This window comes from Sinocyclocheilus grahami, unplaced genomic scaffold, assembly GCF_001515645.1.
Source record: "Sinocyclocheilus grahami isolate Dianchi unplaced genomic scaffold, SAMN03320097.WGS_v1.1 scaffold519.1, whole genome shotgun sequence".
Taxonomy (NCBI): Eukaryota; Metazoa; Chordata; class Actinopteri; order Cypriniformes; family Cyprinidae; genus Sinocyclocheilus; species Sinocyclocheilus grahami.
The window spans coordinates 494,498-522,431 of record NW_015505698.1 but is presented as its reverse complement, the minus strand read 5'-3'; the positions used below and the strand labels follow the sequence as shown (position 1 = coordinate 522,431).

The window sequence follows — 27,934 nt, the reverse complement described above, 5'->3', positions numbered from 1 at the left end:
TTTTTCTCAGAATTGCGTGATATAAACTTGCAATTGCGAGTTAAAAAGTCATAATTGTGAGAAATTAACTCGCAATTCTGAGAAATAAAGTCAGAATTGTGAGAAAAAGTCAGAATTGCCACAAATTTGACCTTATATCTCGCAATTTCGACTTTATAACTCAATATAACGCAATATTTTTATTCAGTGGTGGAAACAAGTCCTTTTAACTTATTAAGTTGCTGTTTTTCTCTCAAATCTTTTTATTTTTTATTTTTTAACCAGGAATGATATAGGTGCCTATTTCAGTCAGTGCAGTTTTAGTTTTTTGTTGACAATGCTCAAGAATCAAAAAGTGGCAGATATACTGAGCTCATATAAATTTGATTTTAAATGTAAAAAATATCTCCCATTGTGGCATCTATTCCAGATGCAGCTTCTGTGCCTCCATAAGAGTGTAAAGAAGGCTTTAAAATATTTTTGATATAAATAACGGTCATATTCTGTTGATTTCTCAATTTCTGCTTTATCTTTGAATACTAAAACTAAATTAAATTAAATAAAAATGGATGCATGAAACAAAAAAACGACATTGTAACCAACAAGTCCATTGCTGAAGATAGATAACTAAATAAAACTAAACGGAAATATATAAAAAAAGAAGAAAGCTATAATAACCCTTTCCATAATGAAACAGGTGATTGAAAACCATAATGGCAAACAAATTGTGTAGCGTCCATTGACATGGCTGTTGGTATATTTTGGATCTGACACAAGGAGGCGTTAACGGTTCAGTTAATAATCTCAACATGCCAAACTATCATCCGGGCCAGTGAGTCAATTAGCAGCCTGTGGAGTGAACCGAGTCTGATTGCTGCATTTTGAACCAAACCTTAAATTCATCTGCTTTCTAGAGAAGGAATTTAAAGTTTAGTTTTATGTGATGTGGACATTTTCCCCACTCTTTTTCAGACTCGGTTTGTGGAGAAGAATAACGATGCTCTTCACACTTCCTTGGCGAGTCTGGTGAGCGAGTCGAAGGACAAATTCATCGGAGAGCTCTTCGAGAACTCCAACCACTCCAAAGACACCAAGCAGAAGGCCGGCAAACTGAGCTTCATCAGTGTAGGCAACAAATTCAAGGTCAGTCTCAAAATCACTTAGTCTGACAGCTGTTCGAGGGGGGAAATAAGCAGGCTTCCTGCGGTTTCTTAAAAAGTATTAAAAACACATCTAACATAGGCCTTCATTCCCATTTAAGAAGTGTTGGGGACGGAAAAACAGGAATTGTGATACAGCCTAATGTGACTAATAAACTTCAGAAGACTGTTATTTGATTAAAGGAACAAGTGCACTGCACATTCAAAGTCAAAACGTGGCGCTGTTGCACAATTTTTGCGCTTTCGGAGCAGTTCACAATCAATGAGTAGCTACTGCTGTGTATAATCAATTGCTTGTGATCTACTATTGATGAATTATGACAGTGTTTGCTTTATGGTGTTTATGATGTAGATGGAAGTGTGCATATTCTATTTTGATTACATATTATCTGGCAATTAATTCGGCATAAACTCTTCTCTCTGGGCTGTCCTGTCAGAGCAGAAAAACTAAGATCATTATTTAGCACATTCAATACAGAGAATTGACAAGTATCACCACAATAATCTCTTGCATGCATTTCTTTAAAAACAATATTATTGTATCAGTACAATCCAATATTGATAGGCCTATACTAGATATATTAGTACAGAAAACAGTTTCAATTCATATTGAATAAAACATGTCTTGAGTATTTGGAACTTGCAGTCTCCCCGTTTGTTTGCAGCCTGTTTAATAAAGGAAAAGATTCATGATTCATCTTAAGATTGTATGGAATTGTACTGTATTAATGTGCCCCTATTGTGGGTAATGAAAGGTTAATATTTTGGTTTTGGGAGTCCCCAACAAGCTCAAAAAACACTTTCATTGTCTTATAATATGCATTTATTTTTACCTTACTTGCTCAACGACTCCCAAACGATTCGCTCAACGATTCATTTTTCCAAACCCCTCCTTTGCGTGACGCTAATCTGTGGTGATTGGTCCCATTGGTCTCATTTTAAAGGGGTCATATGATGCGATTTCAATTTTTCCTTTCTCTTTGGAGTGTTACAAGCTCTTGGTGCATAAAGAAGATCTGTAAAGTTCCAAAGACTAAAGCCTCAAATCCAAAGAGATATTCTTTATAAAAGTTAAGAGTCAGTCACGTTTACCTAAAATGCCTCATTCTAACACGCCCCCACATATCTACCTCACTATAACGCTATTTTACCGCTCCAAAAGCAGCACCTAGTGGCAAAGAATGAATTTGCATTTTCATTCAGACCAATGTGAAAAGAACAACAAGTGGGCGGGCAATATGCTAATGTTTCATGTTTCACGTCAACATGAAACGGCTTGAGATTCATTTTAAAAACGACTCATTTCAATGATTCAGAGTCGACTCTTTCTTTTGAGAGACAATAACTTTATATGTGAAGTCGTGGCCTAATGGTTAGAGAGTTGGACTCGTAACCCAAAGGTTGTGGGTTAGAGTCTCGTACCGGCAGGGATTGTAGGTGGGGGGAGTGAATGTACAGCGCTCTCTCCCACCTTCAATACCACGACTGAGCTGCCCTTGAGCAAGGTACCGAACCCCCGACTGCTCCCCGGGCGCTGCAGCAAAAAAATGGTTGCCCACTGCTCCGGGTGTGTGTTCACGGTGTGTGTGTGTGTTCACTGCTGTGTGTGTGCACTTTGGATGGGATAAATGCTGAGCACTAATTCCGAGTATGGGTCACCATACTTGGCCACATGTCACCTCACTTTCACTTTCACTGTGCACTTTCAGATTTAAAACTTTGCAGGATGTTTTCATTCACTTAAAGCTGTTACACACTGCATGAAAGCTAATTTTCAAAAATCCATAATAGGGGCACTTTAATGTTATTTGGATAGGCATAAAAAGTTTTACGTTTGATACCCAGGTGTTGTTGTTTATTTTTTCATATTTTTCTCTCACAGACTCAACTGAATATTCTTCTGGAAAAGCTGCACAGTACTGTGAGTCATCAAATGCTAAATGTTACCACATACCTTAGCTGAAAGCAATGACATGTTTGTGGGTTACAGCAGGTCATGTGTGTTTCAGGGTTCAAGTTTTGTCCGCTGTGTGAAGCCCAATCTGAAGATGGTCAGCCATCATTTTGAGGGCGCTCAGATTCTGTCTCAACTACAGTGCTCAGGTTAACACACTCACACACTCACACACACACATCACGTTACACAGAGCTGCCAGTGTCATCACATTGTTTCCTACAGGATTTTGATTGATGTATCCTGAGGTGTGGTGTGAAAATCCAGCTAAAACCATTTTAAATAGCATTTCAATAGCTATTTATTATGAGTGAAGCGTTTATGACCTCATATTAATTGATAGGCTACATTAAAGTTTTTAATGTGACATTTATTATGTTATGGTGAGGGAGGGAAGCTCATGGACACACGATGCATCAACTACACAGTCTTCTACATGCCTTTGGTCATCTGATTGCTAGCTTATACTTTTAGTAAAATTGTAAAAACCCTTTCACGTTGTGGTTCACGTGTCTTTTTGCTGAGAAATCTGTACTGATTTTGATACATAAATAAAAAATGACATTGCTAGTAATATTTCAAAATGAAGCAACTTAGGTTTACTTGATTATCCATGCATTTATTTGATCAGTTTTGAGGAATGTTTATTTATTCATCTCTTGGTGATCATTGTATTGCACTGCATTATATGCTTTTGATCCTAAAACTAAGCATTTAAATATCATCTTACTTAGACATAAATATTGGGAGATATGGAGTGACAACTGATATTTATATGCATTTTATGTAAGTAGCCTGTTACAGCAGACTGACATATTATGATACTGTTATGAAGATCTCATTCATTTACAAGCTGTCAGAATTTCATCTTACTTTTTGTCCATATAATTATTAGCATCTTCACCAAATTTCTCAGTTTATACTCAGTTTGGGTACCTGATGTATCTCAACATACATGTTTGTGTGTATTCATCAAAGGAAAAAAAATCACCGTTTCTGCAAAAAATATTAAGCAGCACAAATGTTTTCAACATTGATAATAATAACGAAAAGTTTTCAGAACTGCAAATCAACATATTAGAATGATTTCGAATGACAAGGATCATGTGACACTGAATACTGGAGTAAATTTAGCTTTTCCATCATATTAGAAAATCTATTTAAATTGTCATTTTAAACTGAGTGATATTTTACATAATTACAGTTTTTACTGTATTCAGTCGAGTCAAATAAATGCAGCCCTTGATGAGTAAAAGCAAAACATTTGAACAATAGTGAAACTGAAATTAATTTCTGTGGTAAGCATCAATACGTCACAGATGCTGCGTGTAAAACTGTTGAATGCTCAGGAATACTCGAGCAGGAGTGAAAAGCATTATTGTGTGTGTGTGTGTGTGTGTGTGTGTGTGTGTGTGTTAGGATCGATGGGCTGGTGAAGGCACGTAACCTGAAGAAGAGGATGGAGAAGCTGAATGAGGTGGTGTCTGGACTAAAGGAGGGAAAACAGGAGATGAGCAAACACATGCAGGAACTCGATTCCTCTATCAACGCCCACATACTCAAGATAAAGGTGTGTATGAGAGAGAAAGAACACGTCCAGCGCATATTCCTGAAAACCCCTGTTCCTCATTTAACCTACAAGAGCTGTAGATGAAGAACCATGTCCTGTGTGTATCTCCTCTCTCTAGAGCACTGTAATGAGCCGCATAGACATCGACCATGAGCACCAGGCTCTGGTCACTCGCTCGCAGGAGCTACTCAGCGCCATGCAGAAGAAGAAGCAGGAGGAGGAGGAGATGGAGCGTCTGAGACGCATCCAAGAGGAAATGGAAAGAGAGAGGAATAGACGTGAGGAAGAGGAGCAGAAGCGCAAACAAGAGGAAGAGGACAGACGCCTGTGAGTATACATCCGGATTAACAAATGACAGAAATCATGTCGTTCCTAACCCAGATTACTGAAACAGAAAAGGTGGAATTTTTGTTAACCGTATACCAGCCAGTATTTCCTGTATAATAAAAGTGGATGAGGACCATAAAGCACCATCAAACTATTCTTAAAGTATATATGACTCTTACAATAGCCAATGTTAAATCACTGAAAATCTATCCGCTGTAGCTCTCCGATCAAATGTTTGTGCCAATGCTGATTAAATGAACGGAAACTGTTTTTACTTCTGTACCTTTAAGACTTCTAGATGCAAAGGACCTGTTATAATTGGCTAATGGGGGGGGGCAGAATTTAATTAAAGTTAGCATGTAATTAACATTCACCTGACTTTCTAAATGCATATTTTAGATAATTTTGTGAATATTAAAAATGCATATAATAGATCTTATTATTCATATAGACTCGTTTGAACTCCGTTCTCCAGTAAAATGTCAAGCTTCTCTTTGGTGACACATGCCAGACTCCTTCAATCATTTAGTCTGCCTAATCTCTAAGATTGTTCTTTTCTGATAACCAGGGCTTAAAGTTCTCCGGCACCCAGCTGTTGTTGTGCCGAATTCTGCACCCCTGCCAGATTCTGCATCCCCTCGTTGAAAACAATTTTATTGTGATAATTTTTTTGGCCATATCACTCAGCCCTAGTGCAGGTCTTAAAGTTCTCCGGCACTGTGCCGGATCTCCGCCATGCGGCGTTTGGCTGCAGGAAAAAAAGATAGTCATCCTACATTTAAAAACTCCTTTATTTAAAAACATTTGTTGATATCATGTTCAAGTTCATGAGTTCGCCTGCCAATGTATGAGAGGAACACAGCTTTCACTCTCAACCAAACTAACATTACTAGCCAATCAAAAGTTTTTGCTCTTATAAACACGAGACACACATTAGTATCCAATTGCAGAGTCGCAGCTGATGAATGGAAAAGAAGCCTGGGTCTCGAGCGCAACACATTGAAAAAGCTGCGAGGCGCAATGGTCAGAAATTTTATATTTACATAGAAAAGCTATTAAAAAAGCAGCGGAGCTTTGTGAACAGCTCTGAGTAATCATGCGCCCCCGCAACCCCCAACCCCCGGAAAAAAGTTCAGTCTCAGGATTTTTTTTTTGCTTTAACCCCTGGTCACTAATTCTGACGTTATTGTCTCCAGCTCTGCTGAAGCTTCTATGTGTGTCTGTTTGTTTTAGGAAAGCCGGGATGGAGTTGAAGAGGAAGCAGGAAGAAGAAGAGCGCAAGAAAAGAGAGGAGGAGGAGAGGAGACTGCAGGTGACCTCAGCTTTATACGTCACATTATTTCTTCTGCATTTTCTCTTCATGTTCATCCCTTAGCAGGATCTCAAATGAACCTTTAGTCACACCTGCCGATAGGTGGGAATTTCCTGGCCAGGAATGTTTCTTAACAGCTGTTTTTGCACCTGTGAGAAGAAGATAGACGTTGTTTCCTTACATACTGTATGGACCTTTTTGCAGGTTTCTCAGCAGCGGAAGTCGTCATAGTTGGGTTAACTTCGAGAGCAGTGAGTGGGAGAGTACCACAAATATATTTTTTGCATTCCCATTTGCTCAAATAGCAAAAGAAAAACTCCACAATAGTGTTTCCACAACTTTCAAAAATGTCAAATTTACCATCCCTCCCATAGACGCTGCTTTAGAAACACCCTCGCATTAGCGTTAACTGTTTTTTTTGTAATTTGATGTAAAGGTGATATAATACAAAGTATAGTTTTATAAAGTTTACATAATTTGTTTACGATGGATTTACGATGCTGATGACCGTTAAACACAGTCTTGTGAAAAGGGTCAATTATAACAGCTGTTTGAAAACATAAGTGCTGCTTGCGTTTTTTTGTGCCGAACACTTGTGTTGGTAGCAGCTGATTGGTTGATATGTGACGAGTGTCTCTGCTGGTGTGTTTTAGGAGGAGATGGAGCTGCAGCTGCAGGCGGAGAGGGAGCAGGAGACGGCCCGACAGCCCGTGCTGGAGCAAGAGCGGCGAGACCGAGAGCTGGCCCTGCGGATCGCTCGGAGCGAGGCTGAGCTCATCCCAGAGGAGACGCCCGTGGAAGCCGGACTGCGCAGGTATTTGTGTCCCTCTGAACTCCGCTGCCAGCTGCCAAGCAAATGGCATACCTTCAGGCTGATGATACACAACCTTTTAATATAATAATGATATATATGATATATGATAACGCAGTGCTGCTTGGGCACTTTCCCACTGAGAATGGGTAACAAATTTCTATCTGGATACATTAGATCGGTCGTGGGCCCTGTGTCTCACCTGGTTTCCCATAACTAAAGTTGCCCGGCAACATTGCTTGAAAAGTTGCCCCGTGTATCATCAGCCTCAGATGTTTACCCAGCACACCCTACAGCTAAACATGCCCCATAGAGCAATCTTACATCATAATGACTCCAGTGGGCTGAGGGAAAAAAAAGGCATTGTACAAATTAGAGCTGTCAAAATGGCAAAAAAAAAAACTACATTTGAATTTTGCACTTAAATATTAGCAATATTCGAATTATAATCGAATTTAAAAGGCATAATTACAGTTGGGGGAAAAAGCTTTTGGCTTCTCTCCTGAGGCCACTAGGGGGCGCATCAAGCAAAATATTACTAATGCACGTTTATTAAAGCTAGGGTTGCACGATAAATCGCATGTGATGATCATGCGCATCTCGTCAGTAAAGCCGGTTCTGTGAAGCAGCATTTAATACACAGAGCCGTAGATCACGGACAAGCTACGCAATATTGCATTCATAATTGAAGGCAATTCATCTGTTCTGCGATAATGAACATGATATTGTGTAGCTTGTCAGTGTATTAAATGCCGCTTCATCTGAAAGCACGTGATGGAGATTTACTACTAATCACAGAACCGGCTTTACTGATGAGATGCGCATCATCATCGCATGCGATTTATCGTGCAGCCCTAATTAAAGCAATAAAATAACACGACTATTTTTGAAAAAAGCGCGTAATGTTTAAAATAATGTTTATAAACCAAATATAATTAAGTTGTTTAAACAATTAGAAACAAAAAGGCACCTTGTACATATGTGTAGTTTAATACAAAGGACCGAAAACCAATAATAAAGAGTACTTTTTATATAAAAAAATATGAAATGCAGTGGGATGGGGGAAAAAACGCCATTAAGTTTTGAGACATGTTTGTAAAAGTTGAACTTTTACATAGCTTTCTAAACATGCGACTTTCTTGTGCGAGACACGAGTGCAACAGTGATAGATGTCCCTCTAGAAAATGCGATAAATGTGTTCTGTGTGAATGGCTTGGTTTCAGTTTTGATGTAAACAACATCTTCTCCGCATTTGATGTTCTGTTTTCCTACAGTATTTTGAATGAACAACCAGCATCGCTGAACTGGAAAGGCTAACAAAACATTCAAATGCAATGACACTTACATTGTCATCGCATCATGTGTGCCATTGATAAGGCTGCCTGACGCACACCTAAAATTCGAATGTGGCTTTTTATTTTAAATTCGACAAATATTCGAAATTCGAATTTTTTATTTGACAGCCCTAGTACAAATGAATTGCAATACATGTACCATTGCACATGCATTTATATGTTAGAGTGTTTCTTGTCATGCAAACACAGTCAATCATACAGCTGCAGGTTAAAGGAATGTGCTCAATGCACAGGGGTTCAATGCAAGTTTAACTTAAAACCACAGTGCAGTGGATGTATACAGTGCAACCAGATAACAAGTTTTGCTCAAATAATAAAAATCTTTACTAAAGAATTACTGTAAATTGATCAAAAGTTACCATAAAGACAATTATGTTTCAAAAGATTTGCATTTCAAATAAATGAATTTCAATTTCAAATAATTCATCAAAGAAAATGTATTAAAATATTGAGCGTAGTTTTCAAAAAAAAATGTATAGCACATTATTTATTTGGTAACCCTTTTACAATAAGGTGTCATTTGTTAACATTAGTTAATGTATTAACTAACATGAATGAATAATGAACAATACATTTATTACTGTATTTATACAGTGTTAATGTTACTTAATAAAAATACAGTCGTTCATTGTTTGTTCATGTTAGTTCACAGCGCATTAACTAATATTAACAAATACAACTTTTGATTTTAATAATGCATTAGTAAATGCTAAAATTAACATTAACTAAGATGAACAAATGCTATAGAAGTGTTGTTCATTCTTAGTTAATATTAACTAATGTTGTTAACTAATGAACCTTATTGTAAAGTGTTACCATTTATTTTTATAGCATAATAAGCTTGAATATATCAAAGGTCAAGCATAATTTGATTTCTCATGCTTTGACCCCTTTCCTTTGTCTTGAACCTGGAACATTTTTAGAAAGCGTTAATGGTGGTGGGATTTTGTTTAATTACCGGCGGAGACTTTGATTAGTTTCTCCGTCACTCTATTTAATGCTCTTCCTGTCTGTTTTTACAGTGTTGCACCACCACCACAAAAACTCAAGAGCTTGACCATGTAGGTTACGTTTTTTACTGTCTCCTATTTAAATCTTTATTCTTTGCTGAGCATTTCTAGTTTAGTTTAAAAGCAGCTTTTTGTCAACTTTTTCCAATAAGCACCATGGGTGCAGCTTATGTCGAGTGTTTAAAATCATAGGTTGAAATCAGAGCCATTGCAGTCTCAGCAGACGATCACCAGAATCATGACATTCAGGCATATTTATGTCAAAACAGTAGCTATGTGGCAGTTTATATTGGATCCTGTTTAGTCAAATGCACAAATGGAAAATCCTATGAGCAGTTTACTAATGACGTCATATGCTAACATGTACCATGGTCCAATAATCATGTCCTTTAGGGAGGAAATGGCCAAGGAAATGTCTGATCTTCTGGCTCGGTGGGTAGAAGGGTTTGTTGTTGGCACTACAGATATACACAACCAAAAATCAAAACATTATCCACTGAAAGGAAGACAAAATGACCTTGTTGAAGTCTGAAACTGCATCAAATTTGAATCATTCTGATCATACTCATAGTCCAATCACAATATTTCAGTAATTTCACACAATATTTTGTAAATCAAAATGAATCCAGAGTTACTTGTTCTTTTATTATTACCTCTGTCTGTGAATTAATGTTCCTTCCTTGTAATTTATTAAATGCTGATTTGTCCTTTTTTTCTTTCTCTGAAATTGATTTCCTGTTATTGCTGTTGTGTAACCCTTTCTTTTCTTCGACGGATCTCTGATGCAATCTGTGTTTCGCAATTAAATTGAGACATTTTTGTAGCAATATTTAAATAATATTGTTTATTAGCATGTGCTTGATTTAGGTTTAAAAATGAAGGGGTTTTGTAAATTTGATTAATTGTATGTAGGGTAAATGTGTTTTTACATTTTAATTGGTACGTTGAGATCCTTGTTGTTTTTGTACCCGGCAGCTTCTCAAATGAGCAAGAGTCCAAAAAGAGTCAGATCAGTAGGAAATTGTATCTGTTGTGTAACTGTATATGTTTGTGTTTTCTGTGGATTCAGAGGTCCACAGGTGACTGCCACAAATGCTCAAGCTGATGTGAAGAAATATGAACTCAGCAAGTGGAAATATGCTGAATTACGGGACGCCATCAATACATCCTGTGGTAAGAAAGTTGTTTTCATGACTGCATATGAATATGACATAGATTTGTGTTTTATGTTTGTTTGCTTTTTTACTTATGTTTATGACAGTATACAGCAGTCCAAGTGTCCAAACCACACATTTGCATTTTTATCCAATTTAACACAGATATTTGCTTTAACATCCTGTGGTAAGAAAGTTGTTTTCATGACTGCATATGAATATGACATAGATTTGTGTTTTATGTTTGTTTGCTTTTTTACTTATGTTTATGACAGTATACAGCAGTCCAAGAGTCCAAACCACACATTTGCATTTTTATCCAATTTAACACAGATATTTGCTTTACAAATTATATTTTCAGCATAACAAATCTCACTTTTGCACTCAAGCTTGCACAGACAAATCCTGATGATCATGTGATCCGTTACTTGAAGTTTCAAACAATGTCTTGTGTGCTTCAGCGTAAGAAAGACAGTCACAAACCCCATGTCACAAATTTGCTTTGCATTCTTAAAATCTGAAAGTTCCATTTTAGATTTTAGCTTTTGTTTTAAATGTTACAAATTATTAAAACTTTTTTTGCTTATGAACCAGAAACATAGCATATAATCCGCTTGTCTTTTGCTACTTACACATTATCTGCTTGAAATGAACGTAATTCTGTATCGATGGGTAAAAATGTGAATGTCTGTTTTGTTTCAGTTTCCAACTTTGCACTCAAGCTTGCACAGACAAATCCTGATGATCATGTGATCCGTTACTTGAAGTTTCAAACAATGTCTTGTGTGCTTCAGCGTAAGAAAGACAGTCACAAACCCCATGTCACAAATTTGCTTTGCATTCTTAAAATCTGAAAGTTCCATTTTAGATTTTAGCTTTTGTTTTAAATGTTACAAATTATTAAAACTTTTTTTGATTTCCACATAATTTTTTATGCTTATGAACCAGAAACATAGCATATAATCCGCTTGTCTTTTGCTACTTACACATTATCTGCTTGAAATGAACGTAATTCTGTATCGATGGGTAAAAATGTGAATGTCTGTTTTGTTTCAGTTTCCAACTTTCTTTTTACAATATCCATCTAGATATCGAGTTGTTATCTGCGTGTCGTGAGGAGTTTCACCGCAGACTGAAGGTCTATCACGCGTGGAAGTCAAAGAACAAGAAACGCAACACTCAGGATGAGCAGAGAGCACCAAAAGCCATCACAGACTATGGTAAGAAAAATCCCACTGGAGATCTCCTTTAAAAACTGAGATCAGCCGGATCTAGAGTTAGGAGGAAATGCAAATTGGTTACTGTAGACAGAAATAATTTTTGTGTGGGTTTGTTTTTAATAGTTGACATAATTGGAAGCCAAGGCTTCATAGGTGAGTAAGGCCAAAAAATAAACCAACAGCTGACTAACTCCCCAAAACATAACTAAAGGACCTAATGAAATGCAAAGAGAAAAAAATCCAATATTTAGCCTAACTCACTCACTTAACTAAGCTAATAGAAAACAATATTTACAATAAATAAAATATCCCTTTTCCTGCTGCTTTCCTTACTATTATATATATATATATATATATATATATATATATATATATTTAATGCTTTTGAAAGCAGAATCTTATGCTTACCAAAGCTAGATTTACTTCACCACAAATACAGTAAAAACAGTCATATTGTGAAATATTATTGCAATTGAAAATAAATGTTTTCAACGAGGGCTTTTTAGTGCCACGTTAAAAAAATAAAAAATCTTAAGATTACGAGAATAAAGTCGTAATATTTCGAGAATAAAGTCGAAGTATTACCGAGAATAAAGAAAACATTTCGACTTTATTCTCGAAGTATTTCGACTTTATTCTCGTAATATTTCGACTTTATTCTCGAAGAATTTCAACTTTATTCTCGTAATATTTCAACTTTATTCTCGTAATATTCCGACTTTATTCTCGTAATTTCAACTTTATTCTCGTAATTTCAACTTTATGCTCGAAATATTACGACTTTAATTTCATAATCTTAAGATTTTTACATTTTTTTAACGTGGCACTAAAACGCCGTCATAGTTTTCTATGTGAATATCTGTTAAAATGTAATTTATTGCTGTGATCAAAGCTGAATTTTCAGCATCATTACTCCAGTCTTTAGTGTCACATGATCCTTTAGAAATCATTCTAACATGCTGATTTGATAAAAAAAAAAAAACATTTATTATTTTCATCAATGTTGAAAACAGTTGTGCTGCTTAATTTTTGTGGAAATTGTGATACTTTTTTTTTGGTTTCTTTAATAGTTGAATAATATAAGTTTTGCTATGGCTGGTTGGCGCCAAACTTTAGACTCTGTTTCAAACTTTAGATGTTTTTTGTAACACTATTAATGCTATTGTTGTCATCCCATTGTCCTCCTCCAGCCCAGCAGAACCCGGTTGTGCCTGTGGTGCCCCGGCAGCAAGAGATCGTCATGAACAGACAGCAGCGCTTCTTTCGCATTCCCTTCATCCGACCAGGAGACCAATACAAAGACCCTCAGAACAAGAAAGGATGGTGGTATGCACACTTTGATGGGCCTTGGATTGCCAGACAGATGGAGCTGCACCCGGATAAACACCCCATTCTGCTGGTGGCAGGTCTGATTCACTTTCACTGTCATCTTTTTCTCTCATTTGGAGATGTCGGTTCATTGGCGTTACCTCACTTTAATTTCTCACAGCATTACATTTGCTCTTGAGAGAAGCTGTTGGTGTCAGTGAATTGTGTTTCTGATAGAGATACTCAGTACATTGGTAACTGCATCAGTTTTTCCAAAATTGTAAAATAATGAGATCGGTGGAGAGCAGCATCACTCATTACATCACTACTTTTTGGCTGAATTGTTTTACAGTATATGCCAACCTTTACAGTTGAGTGTATTGAGGAAAGTCTTTTAGATCAATCTCAGCATTTTGTATTAACAAATAATTTTATTTAATATAGTAATGTGTAGTTAAATGTAACTGTTCATCAGTTTTAGGTGAATTAAAATAGGCTGTGTTCACACTGCAAGCGTTAGTGCTCTATTACCATTTAATGCTCAGATACGATTTTTTGTTTGGCTGTTCACATTGTCTTTTTTTTAAATATGGGCAATATCAGATTCCAGTGTGAACGAATTATGGTCTTAAACTGACCCGTATGCGCAAAAGATCGATAACAATATGGCATGAAGCACACTCAAGTAAGCATTTGTGCATTCATTTATAAGCTGATGTTTCCCGCAAAAGCCAGTGAATCCAGTGAAGGAGGGCAAAGATGAGGAAAAAGAGTGCAAAGTTTTTAAATATTTACTGTTCGACCCCTTATGTTTAGCTTGTGGAGCTGTCACTGTAATAATTAAGAGTTTAACACCTCAATGTCTTTCCACTGAATACATCCACAACTGTCTGTAATATTCACTGAGTGATCAAAGAACTACCGGTATCGCGGTATGTAAAATCATTGGAGTGACTCCCATCAGCATAGAATTATGACGAATGTCGTTCTTGAATGATATGACCATTCTAACTCCGGTCTCATTGCAAACATCAGACCTGAATCTGATTTAGGACCACGTATGAAAGTATCCCAAATCTGAATCAAAAATATTGTGCTGTTCACACTGTCATAAATATATGAGTCACATAGGAGCAGTATCTGTTTAATGCAGTTACTGTTATTGAAATCCTCATTGTCTTTTGCCAAAAAAAGAAGACTTATTACTAATAAACAATTATGTTACTTGAAAAGAAAAATTCTATATTCATGATATTAAATTATAAAATCAGATTACATTTAACTGTTTTGAACTGTATTAAATTATGAGTATCTTGACAAGCTACAGTTTCAGCAATAGCTTCCGCAACACTGGGGCTTTATTATTCTTTTTTTAGTCCAATTTGCTTACTTAATATAGGGATGCAGTTGAAGTAATTCTGGTATCAGGCTAATGAATTTCCTAATTTAGTGATAGCCGTCATACTAAAAAATGCTCTGATACAAACATCCCAAGAGTTTGCGTTTGTTATTATCACTGTACTGTACTTTATTTTATAAAATAATTTTTTATGAGTTTATTACTTGAATACAGCATGGCTGAAATTGTTGTTGTCGGTAATAAGTACTAACAAGTACTTTTTTCACATTTTATATTTTGTTCACTAGAATCATTAGAATCTAGATTTCATTAGAAGCACATAGAACTTTAGTGTTCCCTTTCAGTCGGTCACTCTCGACATCACATCAGTATTGACCAACGAAATTGTTCTCTCGAAGCGAGATTCCAATCTACTTTGAGTGTAACTAAACAAGCCAATGCACATTGGCATGTGATGATTGCATCCAGCAGCCGCTGATTGCAGCACGAGTATAATTAGGCAGCAGGTCTAACGCATACTCAGCTTTTCGCTTAGGAGACGAGCGATCACATCGTTCTGCTCCTGACTACTCTACAGAGAAGACTGAATGAGTTCAGCGCACTCTTGGAGCTTCTTGGTGCTTCTTGGTGCTGGCGGTATGGCGCTTCAGCAGTGGTGGTTTCCCATGCCGAGTGTGTTGCACACATCAGGCTGCACTGCCCCTTGTTTGTGTTGCAGGCAACCATCTCACCCTGTGCGCTTTAACACGCTAAATAAGCTTTTTTCCCTAAAAGAGCATTCATGGGTGCGTCTTTTTAAAGATAATGTTACGTCTGGCAAACTCGACGTTGCTTCTTTGTAAAGACAACATTGCATCTTTCTAAAGACGACGTTGCATCTTGCTATAGACAACTTATCACCCGTGCATTTCTGGTGGTGTTCATGGATGAGTCATGTTCTCATTGCAGGAAGATGTCCATCTTGGAGTTGCGGACCAGGCTCCATTACCTTAAAAGGGGCGGAGCTGCGTTGCCTCCGCCTCGTTCTAGTTCTCGTCCTGGCGGCAGTCAGGCGAGGACTACTTCAGGCAGTAGCACGGGCGGTCTGGGGGTAACAGTGATGGCAAACCCTCCAGGGAACCAACCCTTGGGGGACCATCACTCCTCTTGCACTCCGCAACCAGTTGAGCTGCTAAAGGAACGTGTTGGGCCCTCTACAAGAAGCGTACCAGCAGTATCCTTAGGCGCTCCTCCCGACAATCGGATGTCAATCGCTGCATCAGCGGGTGAGTCGGAGCTTTTTAGAGAGGAAGATTTGTCTGTGCTGCCACCCTCTGGGACGGAAGCAATGCCTGAATCAGATCCAGAAATTATGGCTATGCTTTCCCGGGCCGCTGAGAGGATAGGGCTAGAGTAGAGACCTCCACACCTCCACTGTGTCCTGAGCCCTCAAGGTTGGACGATTGGTTTCTCGGGGTGGCCCACGCTGGTTCTCAGCGCCCCGCCCCGGTGCCATTCTTCCTGGAGGTGCATGAGGAGCTTACCAGATCTGGGACGGCATTTTCTGCCAGAAACCGACCTGCTAACTCCTACTCCCTAACCACTCTCGATGGTGGTGCAGCTAGGGGGTATACGTAGGCAGGCCACCCCGCCCATCCAGGCCCCCTGTCAAACCTGGCGGTAAGCGGAAGAGCAAGAGGCCCTGGGACAGGCGACCCAAAGAGGGAGGGAACTGCTCTTTGGGAGATAGTGAACGCACCTCTCCCGCAGGAGGGCCGGGTGGAGATTCTTTGTTTCCAAAAATCTCGACAGAACAGCAGTTTTCTCCATCTCTGGGTCCCAACAGGACACAGAGAGTCACGGACGGACAAAAACCCGGAACACACTCTTCCTCCTCTGATGCCAGCAGGCAGCAGCGGGCGGTTCGAGTACGTCATCAAAGGCCCTACTCACACACCCTCTGCCCAATCGTGGAACCAGGTAAGCGTTGCATCGCACACACAGACCCCTCTTCGGACTGCCTACGAGCTGCCCAGGCTGGGTCCCGGGTACCGCAGGATCCGCAGGTACGTGGTGGTTCCATTGGTGCCACTTGTACAGTATCTGGGAGACTGGCTAGCGCTGCCCAGTCCGTCTAGCTGACTCCTTCAGACCATCAAACTCGGCTATGTGATTCAATTTGCCCGGCGTCCCCCCAAGTTCAGGGGCGTCCACTTCAGTGAAGGCAGCCGATGCCCCTGTCTTACGTGTGGAAATCGCAGTCCTACTGGCAAAGGACGTGATAGAGCCAGTCTCTCCAGCCGATATGAAGACCGTAAGGTTTTACAGTAGGTTTTACAGCCCGGCGTTGGGCTATGACAGATCTTGGACCTGTGTGTCTTGAACCGGGCCCTTCACAAGCTACCGTTCATGATGCTCATGCAGAAACGCATCTTCGGATGCATTCGTCCGCGAGATTGGTTTGCAGCGATCGACCTGAGGGATGCGTACATTAATTTTTGTCGATCCTTCTGCGCCACAGACCATTTCTGCAGTTCGCGTTCGAAGAACAAGCATATCAGTACAAAGTCCTGCCCTTCAGGTTGTCCCTGTCCCCCGTGTCTTCACGAAAGTTGCAGAGGCGGCCCTTGTTCCCCTGAGAGAGCAGGGCGTTGGCATTCTAAACTACTTCGACGATTGGCTCATACTATCTCAGTCTCAGGATCAGTTGTGCAAACACAGGGACTTGGTGCTCTTGCACCTCAGCCGGTTGGGCCTTCGGATCAACTGAGAAAAGAGAAAACTCTCCCCGACGCAGAGGATCTCTTTTCTCGGTATGGAGTAGGATTCGGTCAAACAGACAGCACGCCTCACAGAGAAACATGCTTAGTCTATGTTGAACTGCCTGAATATGTTCAAGAGCAGGATGGCGGTCCCACTGAAACAGTTTCAGAGGCTCCTGGGGCATATGGCAGCTGCAGCGGCTGTCACGCTGCTCGGGCTGCTTCATATGAGACTGCTTCAACACTGGCTCCATGGCAGAGTCCCAAGGTGGGCGTGGTAGCGCGGCACTCACCGGGTCCATGTTACACCAGCCTGCCGCCAAACCTTCAACCTTTCTTCAGGCAGGAGTGCCCCTATTACAGGTCTCCAGGCATGCTGTGTGTTACACGGATGCCTCTACCACCGGCTGGGGGGCCACGTACGACAGGCATACAGTGTCGGGTGTATGGACGGGCCCCCAACTGCACTGGCACATCAAATGCCTTGAGTTGTTAACAGTGTGCCTTGCCTTGAACCATCTCCGCACGGACAACACTGCGACCGTTGTGTACATCAACCGACAAGGTGGTCTGCACTCCCGTCACATATCGCAACTCACCCGCCAACCCCTCCTCTGAAGTCAGAAGCATCTGAGATCGCTTCGTGCCGTTCACATTCCGGGCCTGCTCAACCATTTGGCCGACGAGCTGTCATGAGCTGCGCTTCCCGGAGAATGAAGACTCCATCCCCAGACGGTCCAGCTGATCTGGTAGGCTCAGGTAGACCTGTTTGCCTCTCCAGAGACCTCTCACAGCCAGTTGTTTTACTAACTGAACGAGGAAACACTCGGCACGGACGCACTGGCACACAGCTGGCCGTGGGGCCTGTGCAAGTATGCATTTCCCCCTGTTAGCCTTCTCGCACAGACGCGCTGTGTAAGATCAGGGAGGACGAGAAGCCCCGGTCCTGCTTGTGGCTGGCCCAATTGAACCTGGTTCCCAGAACTAATGCTCCTCGTGACAGCCCCTCCTTGCCGGATTCCTCTGATGAAGGATCTACTGAGACTCAGAGATGGGGCATCCTGTGGCACCCGCGTCCAGACCTCTGGTACCCCAAGTGGTAGTAGACACCATCACTTCGGCGTGAGCACCATCTACGAGGCACGCTTACGCCTTGAAGTAGGGCTGTCAAAATGTCTGAAAAGCTAAATTCGAATTTTGTACTTAAATATTATCAAAATTTGAATTATATTAGAATTTAAAACGCATAATTTCAGTTAAGGTGAAGAAAAGCTTTTGGCTTCTCTCCTGAGGCCACAAGAGGGCGCATCATTCAAAGCATAAGATAACATGACTATCTGCGGAAAAAAAGGGCATAATGTTTAAAATAATGTTTATAAACCAATTATAATTAAGTTGCTTAAACAACTATAAACAAAACAGCATCATGTATGTATGCATAGTTTAATACAAAGGGCGGAAAGCCAATCACCCAGAGAACATTTTTCATTGAAAAACATGAGATGCAGTGGGATGGGGAAAAACCCACCATAAAGTCTCGATATATGTTTTTTCAAAGTTAAACTTGCATTAATTTTACATGGCTTTCTAAACATGTGGCTCCTTTGTGCGAGACGCGAGTGCAACAGTAATAGATGCCCGTCTAGTGTAAAATGCGTGAAATATGCGTTCTGTGTGAATGGCTTGGTATCAGTTTTGATGTAAACAACATCTTTTCCGCATTGATGTTCTCTTTTTCCGCTATATTTTAATGAAAATGCAGCAGCGCCGCATCTAGTGGCTTCAACTTGATTGGCTAACAAAAACATTATAATGCAACGACACTTACAACATCATCGCATCTTGTGCGTCGCTGATAAGGCTGCCTCCTTAACGCACACCTATAATTCGATTGCAACGTTTTTGCTTTCGAATGTGGATTTTTATTTTAAATTTGACGAATATTCGAAATTTGAATTGTTTTTTGACAGCCCTACCTTAAAGTGGAACCTGTTCGTCGAATGGTGTTCTTCTCACCGAGAAGATCCCCGGAGATGCCCGATCAGAGTCGTGCTTTTCTTTTCTGCATCAAGTGTTGGAGCAAAAACTGTCTCCCTCTAACCTTAAAGTCTATTGCTGCTATCCACGACCCCATGGAAGGGAAGTCGGTAGGGAAGCATGACCTGGTCATCAGGTTCTTCAAGGGCGATAAGGTTGAATCCTCCCCGTCCCCCCTCTATACCCTCTTGATACCTGTCTCTAGTGCTCAGAGTACTACAGCAGGGCCCATTTGAGCCTTTGCACTCAGTCGAGCTGAAGTTTCGGTCAATGAAAATTCTGCTCCTGCTTGCATTGGACTCCATCAAGAGGGTAGGGGGACCTGCATGCATTTTCAGTCGATGAATCGTGCCTAGAGTTTGGGCTGGCTGACTCCCAGGTAACCCTGAGGCCCCGGCCCCGGCCCGGCTATGTGCCCAAGGTTCTACTACTCCCTTCAGGGATCAGGTAGTGAACCTGCAAGCGCTGCCCCCAGAGGAGGCAGACCCAGCCCTAGTTTTGCTCTGTCCCATCCGAGCCTTGAGATGGTACATGGACCGGACACAAAGCTTCACGAGTATACATAGATAATATTAGCCCGTATATTGCTTCATTTCTAGATTAGTTCCTAATGTGTGACGTCTGTTTTTGTGTTGATAGGTAAGGATGATATGGAGATGTGTGAGCTGAGTCTGGAGGAGACCGGTTTGACTCGGAAGCGTGGTGCTGAGATTCTGCCGCGCCAGTTTGAGGAGATCTGGGAACGCTGTGGAGGAATTCAGTACCTTAAAAACGCCATAGAGAGCAGGCAGGCCCGACCCACGTACGCCACTGCCATGCTGCAGAGCATGCTCAAATAAACACACACATAACAGCTCTAGTTCCATAAGGGAATCTACCAACTCCTACATAACCAGCACTGACTTTCATTTAGTTCTTCTTTTTTTTTTTAGTCTTTTAATATTCTTTTCGGTTTTTAGTCTTTTGACATTATTTTTGATTTGTTCTTTTTAAGTGCTTCTTTTTAGTAGCTGTCTCATTTGTTCTGGATTTATTTGAATATCTGGTGTGTCGAATCATCTCATTGATCGTTAATTGCTGTTCTTGACAGTGTAATTGCCTCTAAACTGCCTCTTAATATAATTTACTTAATGTAATATTTTTGCTATGATATATGATGAACATCAGTAATCCATAAATACTTTACTGGGAATGTTCCTTGAGAGAAATTCAACAGTTTCTTCCTAACGTTTGAATCAATCTCACGTTGAAATAAAGATCCTCTTTGACTTGCAGATGTAAATACTGATATTGTTCAGCACTTTACACTATTCTGAGTTTTGTTATTCACTGTGAGTTTAACTGCTTGCATAAAGTATTTACAAAAGCTACAATACAGTAAATACAATAACTCTGGTAAGTAATGACAACTAAATTATGACTTTGAATGAAAAACGTTTAATAAAAAATAATGATTTTAATAATACGATTTAGTCTTCTTGTGATATTGTTATTGTCCCTAATGTTGTCAATCTACAATGATGTGTGTGTTTTGCAAATGATGCAATATGACACACAAGGCATGGGTTGTAATTGTGATATCAGACCAAATATGTATAAGAGCAATATGCAAATGAGATTTATTTCTATATACAAAAGCAAGATTTGTATGAAACGAAACAAGGTACTGATGTAGGCATGAGATCTCCAGCTAAATAAAGTTGTCTGTTTTCTTCCAACAAGCACAGTTGAGATTTTTATAGATATAAACCAGCACAGTTGGTGTACATAAATACACCAACTGTATTTACAAAAATACATAGTTATGAGAGCCTCATTTCAGGGATTACCTTCTATAACATTTCACAATACAGTAACAATGATAAAAATATATATATTTATTATAGTACAAACAACTATTAAATGTCACTGTGATGAATGTTGTTGACTAAGGATTTAAAATAAATGCAAATAAGTGATGCTATTTACCGTTATTCAGGGCTGTCCAGGGCCATCACTAACATAGCTCTAGATTTAATATTAAACTATACTTAAAGACATTTTGCACAGTGCTTTGGGTAAATCTTACAAAATTGGTTCATATTTTGTAGCAAGTTTTTGTTTATAGCTTTAGTTTTTTCTTTTTAACATTTGTCGCTCTATAGCATTCAAAGAATATTTCCAACAACGTTCTACTTTTCACAAGACAACCACGCTAAAAGACCAACAAAAAAAAATGTATTCGCTATGCGTGTGAAACCATTTATAATTATTATACACCAAAACAAAATTATGTTCCATACTATGAGAATTTTTGAACCGTGTGTATTCATTATGATCGAACAGAAGAATAATTCCCTCATTGTGAGGAAACCCATAATGCTTTCTGCCATGTTTCTTGATGTTCTCATGAGAACGACAGGTTACATAACCATTCAGCTTGGCTCTCCATCTGCTCAGGATGTTTGGCCACTCATTCTACAGCCTTCGGGGGTTGTGGGATCATGGGAAGTCTTTTCAAACGTCTTTTAATGGCTGGATAAACACCATCGGACGTCCCACCTCTGTTAAAAGAGAAACAAGTTGTTTTGCATTGATGCTGTGCAATAGATAAAGGATGTTTGGCTAATAGCTGCATCAATGATTTTGGACTTTTATTTATAATTATATATTCTGAAACCACAGACTGTATAAACGGTTGTGCTTAAAAAAAGTTATCCCATGTGACAAATTTAGTCTATAAAATGTTGTTATGGTTAACCTCAAACATGACATTAAGTGAGACCTGTGGCTGGTTGTGTACACTTAGTCATTATTAAGACAAAAGGGTGATCAATCATACTCGTCAAATTAGACCAATTTATGTAGTTGACTTTAAAAAGTCCAGTCTGGTGAATAGTCTAAGCAATTCTTAGTCTATGCAATTGGCCACTGGTCTAATAGTTAGAGATTCATTCTTACAACCACAACAAAAGTTGATATCATGTGAAATCTGAACTTACCTCAGTGACTGATTATAATGTGTAAATCTTCTGTGATTAACTCGTCAGGCCTGGTACGGTGGTCTGGTCTCTGCCTCTATAAAAAAAGGACAGCACATACAGCAATATGAAGCCTAGGTTTTAAAAGGCAAAGAAAGACATCAATATCACCTGAAGGGAAAGCAAAAAAATGTCATATCCCAAGGACAAATTCACAGGTGTGTGATGCATCAGTTTCTGTAAAAAAAATACATATTAGTATAGGTTTTTTAGGTACAAAACAGGCTTTGTTTTTAGAACATGCTGGAAATGGTATCATATTGGGATTCCTTGAGTAAAGTCTTGTTTTATGGCAAAAGTGGTAACATGTATTTTCTATTCATTCATATAATTACAGGAAATGTACACAAATATATAAATGGCGTTGTACAATATTATTTATTTTTACAACAATATTAGTTGAATTTCAGTGTGGTGATTCAATGGAACGATGCTGCAGAAGTAGAAATGAGTTTACTCCCAGTGTAGACATTTTCAAATTAACTCATTAGTAAAGTGAAAATTTAAAGACCACCTAAAAATGTGTAAAACACTGTTTTGAATGGAAAGTTATACCCATTTAGAAAATTGTGGAGAAGAAACCGTAATGGGGATTTCAATACAGAGCTGCCTTGCAATCCCAAATGAAATGCCTGAACTCTTCAGTTTCGAGTATTTGAGAACAGCTTGTGCCCTAATCAGATACTGTTAAACATGACGATGCATTTTTATAATGACTTGATGCTGGACTCTACTTTTTATTGATAGTTTTCTGGAATAATTTGATCAGAATTTCTGCTTGTGGAGGCTTCAGTTGTTAATCCAGAGCGGCTGGATGGGGGACATCTGACTGTTCAGACAGAGAAAAGAGAATATCCCAAAGATAAAAGGCACAGAATGAGATGTATCTAAAGAGGTAAAAAGTGTTCATAAATGTGTTTAGAACAGAATAGACAGAAGCAAGTAAAGATTTGAGACATTTTATACAAATCAATTTTGTATAAAACTGTTACCATAGTGCCACATTCACTGTAATCCACTGTGAATAGTTATTCTAAGAACGATTATATAAGATGCATGTCTTCAAATTAGCATAATCCATATGCTTTTTTTTCCAGGAATAAACTATTTCTTTTCTTAGTTTGTAAAAACAGACACGATGACATTGGACGTCAATACCGTTACCTTCAAAGTCTACATATAATTATTTTTTACAAACTTGAGTATTGGACCTAGAACATTCCTTTAAAGGGGTCCTATTACGCTTTTTCACTTTTTTAATTTTAGTCAGTGTGTGGTGTGTATGTTTGGGCATAAAAAAGATCTTCAAACTTACAAATCTCAAAGTTCACTCCAAAGGGAGATATTTGGTTTCTAAAAAAAATCCCTTTTCAAGAACTACAACGAACGGCTCGTTTGGACTACAGCGTTTGTTTTCCGGGTTTTGTGATATCACAAAGCGGCTCATTGGAATATCATTAAGCGGTTGTTGACATCCTATCTAAAACTTGATTTAGCCCAAAAAACCTAAAACAACAATAACGTTACCACTCTAATATGTCTTGCAGTATCCGTGCGTGCAAAGGTTCTGCGTGATCCTCTTGTTCAATATTCTCGGGGTCTGAATCTGGCTCAGATTGATATGGCAATATTGACGCCATCCTTAACTAAACCGGAGCAGACGGAACTTGCTGCTTTGGCAAGGGGCGGGGCAGTACTGAAACACCGTCTAAGCTGTTCGCCAATCACGACGCACTGGGACAGCTAACCAATCACATCACATTTAGTTTTTCAGAAGGCAGACCTTCATCAATGCCAGAACTAATCGAGACGTTTGTGCCAGGATGAGGAGAAAGGTATTGTAATAATGTAAATTATGTAAAAAAAATAATGCGTTTTTCGAACCACCAAGCATGAGAGTACTTTTGCATTGTAAAAGAGCATAATAGGACCCCTTTAAGAAATAAATACTTTAAAAACTGAATTTTGAATTTGAATTTTTTTTTTAATTTGTATATGTTTGACTAATCAGCATTTCAGAGATATTTTTTACTGTATGTTTTGTTATCTGTGATGACACAACAAATTATTTGACCGCAAAATATGTCAGAAAATCTGACGAAAAAAAGACCTGCTTACACTAGAGTTAGTGTCTTTCTGGTCCGTACACATTTCCTGCACATGTATAACAAGAGAGAAATGATGGCATAAAGAAAGGTGAGCGCGCCCACGAGGCACACTAGGGAAAGAAAGGGGTCTAGTGTCACGGAGACCAGCTCTGCACATCTCTCCCCGATAAATTGCCGGAATTTACCTACAGGACATCTAAAAGGGTCGAGAGAGACAGTTAGAACATGCACAGTGGAGGATTATTCCTATAGAGATCCATCAGAGCTACACAACAACATCCCTGTGTTTACATGTTTCTAAAGAACAGTCATTTCCTGAATTTCTTTTAAGAAATTACCAAAAATACTGGAGTGCTGGCAAAAATATTAAGTTTGCCAACATATAGTCAGAAACTTGATTTACCTAGTTAAGGTAAAAACCTAGATCTCACATTAGAGACAAGCATTCTATTCCATTCCAAAACAGAACTGAATTGCATTTAGATCATGGAATCTAACTTTTCATAGCTATATGTGACCCTGGACCACAAAACCAGACAGTTTTGAATTTAAAAAAAAAAAAAATTATCATCTTAAAGCTGAATAAATAAGCTTCCATTGATGTATGGTTTGTTAGGATCGGACAATATTTGGCCGAGACACAACTATTTGAATATCTGGAAACTGAGTGTGCAAAAAAATCAAAATATTGAGAAAATCTCCTTTTAAGTTGTCCAAATGAAGTTCTTAGCAATGCATATTACTAATCAAGTTTTGATATATTTACAATACGAAATGTACAAAATATCTTCATGGAACATGATCTTCACTTAATATCCTAATGATTTTTGGTGTAAAAGAATAATCAATCATTTTGACCCATACAATATGTTGTTGGCTATGCCTACAAATATACCCCAGCGACTTAAGACTGCTTTTGTGCTCCAGGGTCACATATGTGTTTGTTCTCTGAGGTACCTGCAAGCGGCACCGTGCCCTGGTACAATCTCACACTCTCCTCCATTGAGACAGAAGTCAGGCTGGACCACGCAGAGGCTCCGACATGGCAGTCCATCCACCGTCACGTAGCCTGGGTCACATAAACATTGTGCTTCCTTTGTCCAGAGGTTTACCACGCAGTTGGAAAACTCGTTGCAGGCAAGAAACTTGCAAGGGTCACCTTGATCAGCTAAAATGAAAGAAGAAATGGGACTCATCTAAATTGTAGCAGTTCTTGATCTTCTGTGAGAAATTCTGTCCGTGTCCAGACAGACTGATGCAGTTTTGAAATGAACCAGCCAGCTGATGTATGATGCTTGCAAAGCCCAAGACTCTTACCTGGTTCTATGTCTAGGGAATGGCTGTCAACCTTTATGTCCAAATACTGGGCTGCAGCATTACAAAACTCCTCCAAGACGTGCTGGACAGCCTGAGTAATGTTGTACGGCACAGACTTGGCAAATTTTGCCTTGCTATTGACCACCACACTTCCGTTTCTGAAGTTTAGGATCTCTAACTTCTTAAAGCCTGTTAGGTTAGACTGTAGATATGGGAGTAGCTGTGCACAGAGGAGACAAAAGCCTAGTTTATGTATGTCCACCATTCAAAATCCACTGGACAATTGCAGGAGTTAGCAGAAGGAATCTAAGCACAAATATTATCTAACTGCAGAGTGTAAGTATAGTCTCGTTTTTAAAGATTGCATAGGCTATGCAGTGAAAAGCATTAAGATGAAGCAATATGCAGATGTCCACCCATTCACTCATCACTGTAAGAAACCGCTTTATGAAGAAAATAAAGAGTTGTATGTTTTCTTACTGTAATGTCCCACTATTAAGGAGGATGTTAATAAGCCAGCCAACAGAAATTGAAAGAGCTGCACTCACCAGTTCAACAAATGTGTTTTCCAATGATCGGTATTCTGCAGAGCTCTTATTGAAAAGATCTTCAGAGAACAGCATGTTTGTGACACGCAAACTGAAAAACACAACTAGTTCTTTGCCTTTGTTAGCTGTGGTCATAGAAGGAGTTGTGAAATACTTTAGTGATGGCGCTCTTGTTGTCTCCAAGGGATATCCTTCATTTGGGAAAGAATATCCATTGTCATAACTCAAGAGATCAATGGTCTCAGTACTTACTACATCTATTTGGTCTAACTCTTTTAAATGAATAAATGGGTCTTCAGTTTCCACATCCAACACTTGGTCATTTTCTGACTCAAATATAACATCCTGGGCAACAGTTGGTTGTGCTTTTTCGGTCTGTGAATCATAATCCTTTTCCAAAAATATTGGAGTAACGACTGATGCATCTGTTAGAACAGCATCCTGAGTTTCCACATTCAGCATTTTGTCATTTTCTGTCTTCGTAAAATCAACATCCTGGGCAACAGTTGATTGTATTTTTTCAGTTGGTGAATCATAATGCTTTTCTAAAGAGGTTGGCGTAACGACCGATACATCTGTTAGCACTACTTCAAAACTGTTAAGGTCTGTAGGTGAAGTTGTCAAAGGTAGATGAGTTGTGAGTGTCTCCATGGGTTGTGATGCAGTCTCTTCTTCTACAAGGAGATCTTCTGTCTGAGTGTCTTCCTCTGGGAAATCATTAATGATAGGTTATAAACTACATTTTAAATGGTGAAATAGTTGCACACTGAAATAGTTCATTTTGTGGAACAGTGTGACTGTTCAGTAATAATCTTAATTTCTCTTTCCCCCATGTAGATGAGGTACAACTGCTTTCACTTCTGCACTCGGGTGTCTTGTTTTCTTTTTGACTTTTATCCTGCCTCAACTCCAGTATCAAATTCTGTACTCAGATCTGGGATTGGGAACTGAATAAGTGGGTTTCAGATGATAGCTAAAACTTGGCTATCTTGTTACAATTTTCAACATTTTTCTGAACATCTCTTTGACCAAACAATTTTATTGAGAAACACAGATGGCATGGATCTCTTACCCATCTCTGTGAGCTTTGGCTCCTCGGTATCTCCAACAACAGATGGTAACTCCTGGGCAACAGTTGATTGTACTTTTTCAGTTGGTGAATCATAATGCTTTTCTAAAGGTGTTGGCGTAACGACCGATACATCTGTTAGCACTACTTCAAAAATGTTAAGGTCTGCAGGTGAAGTTGTCAAAGGTAGATCAGTTGCGAGTGTCTCCATGGGTTGTGATGCAGTCTCTTCTTCTTGTTCTACAAGGAGATCTTCTGTCGGAGTGTCTTCCTCTGGGAAATCATTAGTGATGATATAAATTACATCTGAAGTGCAAAATAGTTAATGTGTGACAGTTCAGCAGTCATATCCCCTCAAATATTCTCTTATACATGAGATAAAAGACGTTCACCTTAAACAACTGCTGTCACTTCTGCACTCAGGTGTCTTATTTTCTTTTAGCCTTTTATTCTGCCTCAACTCCACAATCAAATATAAATTAGACAGTCTGTAATGTTCTGTAATGAGAGCTATGATTGGGAGCATCTCTCTGAACATCTCTTTGACCAAACAATTTTATTGAGAAACACAGAT

General features: G+C 39.1%; 2 protein-coding genes across 2 annotated transcripts in view; one reads left to right on the top strand and one right to left on the bottom strand.

Moving 5' to 3' along the window:
- Positions 1-20,245, top strand: part of myo6a (myosin VIa) — a 71,700-nt gene extending 51,455 nt beyond the window's left edge. Inside the window, exons 19-31 of the mRNA XM_016237576.1 lie at positions 952-1,122; positions 3,022-3,060; positions 3,149-3,242; positions 4,509-4,663; positions 4,782-4,990; positions 6,224-6,302; positions 6,956-7,116; positions 9,491-9,529; positions 9,872-9,910; positions 10,548-10,651; positions 11,721-11,852; positions 13,043-13,258; positions 19,938-20,245. Coding sequence (XP_016093062.1) covers positions 952-1,122; positions 3,022-3,060; positions 3,149-3,242; positions 4,509-4,663; positions 4,782-4,990; positions 6,224-6,302; positions 6,956-7,116; positions 9,491-9,529; positions 9,872-9,910; positions 10,548-10,651; positions 11,721-11,852; positions 13,043-13,258; positions 19,938-20,137 — 1,638 coding nt within the window. The 3' untranslated portion in view covers positions 20,138-20,245. The remainder of the gene's footprint in view (positions 1-951; positions 1,123-3,021; positions 3,061-3,148; positions 3,243-4,508; positions 4,664-4,781; positions 4,991-6,223; positions 6,303-6,955; positions 7,117-9,490; positions 9,530-9,871; positions 9,911-10,547; positions 10,652-11,720; positions 11,853-13,042; positions 13,259-19,937) is intronic.
- A 68-nt stretch (positions 20,246-20,313) lies between these two features.
- Positions 20,314-27,934, bottom strand: part of impg1a (interphotoreceptor matrix proteoglycan 1a) — a 17,620-nt gene continuing 9,999 nt past the window's right edge. The window contains exons 13-18 of the mRNA XM_016237575.1: positions 26,292-26,998; positions 25,744-25,963; positions 25,384-25,594; positions 24,437-24,622; positions 22,280-22,355; positions 20,314-21,841 (exon numbers count right to left, since the gene is read on the bottom strand). Coding sequence (XP_016093061.1) covers positions 22,316-22,355; positions 24,437-24,622; positions 25,384-25,594; positions 25,744-25,963; positions 26,292-26,998 — 1,364 coding nt within the window. The 3' untranslated portion in view covers positions 20,314-21,841; positions 22,280-22,315. The remainder of the gene's footprint in view (positions 21,842-22,279; positions 22,356-24,436; positions 24,623-25,383; positions 25,595-25,743; positions 25,964-26,291; positions 26,999-27,934) is intronic.